Source organism: Mus caroli, chromosome 11 (genome assembly GCF_900094665.2).
Source record: "Mus caroli chromosome 11, CAROLI_EIJ_v1.1, whole genome shotgun sequence".
In the NCBI taxonomy this organism is placed as follows: Eukaryota; Metazoa; Chordata; class Mammalia; order Rodentia; family Muridae; genus Mus; species Mus caroli.
In genome coordinates, this window is record NC_034580.1 from 81,985,878 (window position 1) to 81,991,560 (window position 5,683).

General features: G+C 38.7%; 1 protein-coding gene across 1 annotated transcript in view; it reads right to left on the minus strand.

The window, feature by feature from the left end:
• Nucleotides 1-5,683, minus strand: part of Dhx40 (DEAH-box helicase 40) — a 40,509-nt gene that overhangs the window by 17,227 nt on the left and 17,599 nt on the right. Inside the window, exons 9-11 of the mRNA XM_021177595.2 lie at nucleotides 4,359-4,445; nucleotides 4,040-4,222; nucleotides 575-655 (exon numbers count right to left, since the gene is read on the minus strand). Of these exons, the coding sequence (XP_021033254.1) occupies nucleotides 575-655; nucleotides 4,040-4,222; nucleotides 4,359-4,445 (351 nt within the window). The remainder of the gene's footprint in view (nucleotides 1-574; nucleotides 656-4,039; nucleotides 4,223-4,358; nucleotides 4,446-5,683) is intronic.

The following is a 5,683-nucleotide window of genomic DNA, read 5'->3' on the forward strand; positions in this document are numbered from 1 at the left end:
CTGCCTCTGCCTCTCAAGTGCTGGGATTAAAGGCATGTGCCACCACGCCCGGCTCCGTGTTTAGCATTTTTATGTAGGCACTGAAATGGTATTAATAATGACTTGTCAATTGAAACCCATTAAACAGTAGTGCGGAGGCTGCTTTAGTTTGGCTTTTAAAAAAATGTTTCATTTCTTCTCCTTGTTTACAGAACTTTTTGACTGTTTTAAAGGATATTTTCCTCCCAGCAACTCAAATGTTAGCCTCAGGCTCCCAGGTACTGAGATTACACATCACAGGCATGTACTGCCATGTCTAACTACAAAAAAATGTCTTTACTGTACAAAGTTTTAGTAAGAACTGTGGTGAACGAAAACCAAGGACAGACTAATTTCATTTTATGTAAAACAATTCATTCACTCATAAACCTGTCTTTAAAAAAAAAAAACAAATAGACAAGCCAGGAGCACAGCCTCACACCTGTAATTCCGGTACTTAAAAAGCTGAGGCAGGAGGATTATGATTCAAAGACAGCTTGAGCTACATAGCTACAAACAAAGAAAAAGACTAGCATGTTTGGATTGTATTTTTTACCTGTCAATAGCATCACACTGATAAAGTTGTTTAAGTGCTTCCAAAATAAGTCTCTCATTAGGTGGATCCAAATATGGAAACCTGTATATTTAAATGAGATAGGAGAAAGTCAGGATTAGTCATAGCAGGACTTTTAACACCCTTCATAGAAACTTCCTTAAAATTTTTCAATTCTCTACTTCATTTTCTTTATCTCTATCTTCATTTTGTTTTATTCTGTTTCCTTTTTGAGACAAGGTATCTTTCTACATAGCCCTAGTTGTCCTAGAACTCATGATGTAAACTAGGCTGGCCTCAAACAATCAGAATCGCCTGCCTCTGCCTCTAAAGTGCTGGGATTAAAGTTGTACACCACCACACCTAGCCCCGGCTCCATTCTTCAAGTCCTCCTCTCCTTGAAAACATTCTACCAACAGGAAAATTTTGCTTTCTCTGAATCACATTCATCTCATTCAAAGTGCACATATTTTTATTCTCCTCAGCTGAATGGAACAGCCCCATCATTCCTCTTATCTTTTTTTGAATAAATTATTTTTCTTTATATGAACACACTGTAGCTGTCTTCAGACACACCAGAAGAGAGCACCAGATTCCATTGTGGATAAAACTCAGGACCTCTGGAAGAACAGTTAGTACTCTCTTAACTGCTGAGCCATCTCTCCAGCCCCCTCCCCCCTCTTTTAAAAATATTTATTTATTTATTTTTGTGTATGAGTAAGGTGGTTGCTGGGAATTGAACTTAGGTCCTCTTGAAGAGCAGTCAGTGCTCTTAACCGCTGAGCCATCTCTCCAGCCCCCTCCCCCCTCTTTTAAAAATATTTATTTATTTATTTTTGTGTATGAGTAAGGTGGTTGCTGGGAATTGAACTTAGGTCCTCTTGAAGAGCAGTCAGTGCTCTTAACCAATCCTGACCCATACTTTGCAGCAAACTACTCTCTCTTCTCTTCTGAAGGCACAACTGTTTTTACTGAATTTTTACAAAATAGAGGAGAGGACCAACAAGATGCATCAGTGAGTAAGGGTGTTTGTCATCAAGCCTGACAATGAGTTCTATCTCCAAGACAACATGGTGGGAGAAGAGAATTAATTCATGAAAGTTGTGTTCTGACCTCCACATGTGCACATATGTGTGTGCACGCACACACAATCTAAATAAAGAGAAAAACCAATTGAAAGCAACTATTCGAAAAATTCAAATTATCTACTAGTAACTAAGGGCTATCCTTGATTTCTCAAGAGACCTACCTGATTCTGACTCCCAAGAAGTAAAATTAAATTAATTACAAGGGAAATGGCTCAGAGAATAAAGTGCTACCATATCAGGCTTACTCCTGATTTGTTTCTTGTCTTCCTTTCTTTTCTTTCCTTTTTGGTCTCATTCGAGACAAGGTGGCTGTGTAGCCCACACTCCTCCCAGCAGTCTTTCCACCTCAGCTCTCCTTGGGCTGAGATTACAGGTATGTGCTGTAATGTACAAACCTGTAATCCTACCACTTGGGAAGCAGAGGCAGAAGGATCATGAGTTCAAAGCCAGCCTCAGTTACATTTCAAGTTCAAACCCAGCCTAGAAACACAAGACTCTCTCGAAAATAGCAACAGCATCTGGAGAGATGGCTCAGGCATTAAGAGAACTTCGGGCTCTTTCAGGGGACCCAGGTTTGATTCCTAATACCTACATGATAGCTCACAACTATCTGTAACTCCAGTTCCACAGGATCTAATACCCTTTCCTGATCTCCAGGCATGCAAGTGGTACACATATTTATATGCTGGCAAAAAAATCCATATATATAAGATAAAAATTAATAAAAAATTTAAAGCAAGAGAATAATAACAGTACATACAAGTAACTAATAAGAATATTCACTCTTATTATTTTTTTAAGAGTTATTTATTTATTATATGTAAGTACACTGTAGCTGTCCTCAGACACTCCAGTAGAGGGCGTCAGATCTCGTTACGGATGGTTGTGAGCCACCATGTGGTTGCTGGGATTTGGCCTTCTGAAGAGCAGTTGGCACTCTTAACCACTGAGCCATCTCGCCAGCCGAGTTTCACTCTTATTTTGTATGTATATTCACTCTTGGTTATTTGTAATCTGTAGTTCTTTGAGAATGTCCTAGGAATTAATGCCAAGTTTTGGGCAGTTACTTTCAGAGGCTCCTCTTTCTAAGTTAGAAGCTAGAACAACACTTCTTTAAATGTGGATTAACCTCAAAGTTTCCAACCTGTTTGAGCACTTGGTTCTTTCAATGGATTGTTACTTCTTTCTCATTGGTGTAATTTATTAATACAACTAAATTTTACATGTTTTCCTCTACATTCTCAATTAGAGAATCACTAATCTTGAGAAAGATAGGGTGCTGCACACCTATAATATCAGTACCCTGAAGTCATAGTCAAGTGGATCACTGTGTGTTTGAGACTAGCCTGGTCTATAGAGCATGTTCGAGGCCAGCCAGAAATACATAATAGAACTTTGTCTCAACAACAACAAAAAAATCTCTAGTCTTACTTGAAAACATCTAAATAGGCTTCCTAACAGTCAGGCTTTCCTATAAACACAGCACTCAAGAGGTATGAGCAGGAGGGGAGCTGAACCCAGTCTAGTCTACATTGTGAGTTCCAGGACAGCCAGGGCTACATAGAAAGGTCCTGACTCAAACTAACACAAAATGGTATGTACCATTACATATGGCTCTAGAAAACACTTTCTAATTAGAATTACAGTCCCATGCCTTCAATTAAAAATTAACAGCGGTCAAGCCAGGCATAGTGGCACACACTTTTTAATCCCAGCACTCAAGAGGCAGAGACAGGCAGATTTCTGTAAGTTTGAAGCCAACCTAGTCTACATAGTGAATTCTAGGACAACCAGAGTTATCGTGAAATCCTGTCTCAAAACAAACAAAACAAACAGAGGTCACTAAAGTTAGTCAAATAAGCATCAGCATAAAAAAGCCTTATAAAGCCAAAGTCTAAACATAAGCAAAGTGGGCTGGAGAGATGGTTCGGCCGTTAAGGGCTAGCTCACAATCAAAAATAAATATGAGCAGAGGACCAAATCTCAATAAAGTGATGGAAGCTTTAAAATAAAAATTTCAAAAATTGTAAAGGCAAATAGTAGTTAAATACTATTTACTTCTGGATTCTTCAATCTTCAACTATAGCAGTTTGAGGCTGGAAATGTTCTTAAATTTGAAAGTGGCAATGGTCACATAATATTGTGAATCTACTAACAATAATAATTTGAACTGTATACTTTAAAATGGCTAAAATACTTAATTTTATTTTAGGTGGATTTACATTTTTGGTTTAGTTGAAAAGCAGCCAACATGAAAACCAACCCTGGAAATAGGCTTGTTTCAATTCTCAGGGACACATCAGTCAAATGGTACAAAACAATTTTCAAGAAGTAAGCAGGCTTCTCTCATTCTAGCCATAGCTCTGGGGGACCCACGTACCTTATGACATCATGGATGGCAAGGCACTTTAATGTCAGAACTACAGATGTCAAACTAGTCCTCTTGATCTCTGGGATCACATGATCAGGCATACACTGGCTCCAGAACTCTTTACTGTAAATCCTAAAGCACTTTCCTGAGGCAGTCCTGCCCGCACGGCCACTGCGTTGTAATGCTTCACTTCTACAAAAGACAGCAAAACAGTCCCAAAACGGTTTTGTGGGTTTGACATATAATTTACTTCCAACATTCAAACCAAGTAGAAATCCTCTAAGCAGCTTACTACTACTGAATTGAAAAGCTAGATAAAGAGACTTACTTTGAAATAGGAACCACCTCCAGGATGTCCAGCCCTAATCTCGGGTTGTGATTTAATTGCTTCACAAAGCCTCCATCCACCACATATCTAAAAGAATGAAAGCAAGTTAAATGCTAGGAAGTAAGCAGGTGTGTTAAGTTTTACTTTTATTTTATGTATAGAAGTGTTTTCCAGTGCACTTTTTACTGTGTACCACATGCAGGTCTATTGCCCACAAAGGCAAGAAGGTGGCTCTCAGTGGATCTTCTGGAAATGAAGTTTACAGACAATTGCAAGCTACCAAATGAAGGGCAGGCAGTGCTCTTAGCCACTAAGCTATGTCTCCAGCCCCTAAACTTGTTAATTTTAACCACTTTAGACTCTCCTTTTCTACCTCAGTTACTGCATTATTTACATTAAATAGAAAATTTGAAAGTCAGGTTGGTGAGGTGGCTTAAAGGCACATGCTAACAAACCAAATGACATGATTTCAATCTTTGAAACCAGGATGGTACAAGAATCAATTCACACAGTGGTTCTCTGACCTCTGCTTGTGCGCATGTACAGACACAGACACACAAATAAATGTAAAAAGAAAGTTCAAATTCAAGAAATGGATTCCATAAATTCCTCATACACAGCTGATGGTAAAATAAGATCCTTACAAAGTAATGGTGGTAGCCGGGCGTGGTGGCGCATGCCTTTAATCCCAGCACTTGGGAGGCAGAGGCAGGCAGATTTCTGAGTTCGAGGCCAGCCTGGTCTACAAAAAAAAACCCTTTCCAAAAAAAAAAAAAAAAAAAAAAAAAAAAAAGGTAATGGTGGTAATGAGGGAAACAGTTTGGCCACTCTTCACAAAGCTAAAGTAGAACTGTTCTCTGTTATAGAAGATTAGGGTTTGAACCCCAGCAGAAGCTCACAACCACCTGTAACTCCAGTCAAAGGGGATCCAACAGCCTTCTGGCCTCCATGGGCATGGCGTGCACAAGATCCACAGACATAGATACAGGCAAAACACCAATACACATAAAATAAAAACAAAACCTAGCAGATTCAGAGCCAGCAAAAAGGCTAGTTAGTGGGTAAAGAGCTTTCTTTTGGGAGATCAAATATTTTGAAGCCGGATAGAAGTAGTACTTACACACAACAGTAAATGCCCATTTTTAAAGTTATTAAACAAGGTTCCACTCACCAATAAACTGCTCTAACAGATTCAAAGTTAATTCTTTTTTTTCTTTTTTTTTTTTTTTAAAGATTTATTTATTTATTTATTATATGTAAGTACACTGTAGCTGTCTTCAGACACTCCAGATCTCCTTACGGATGGTTGTGAGCCACCATGTGGT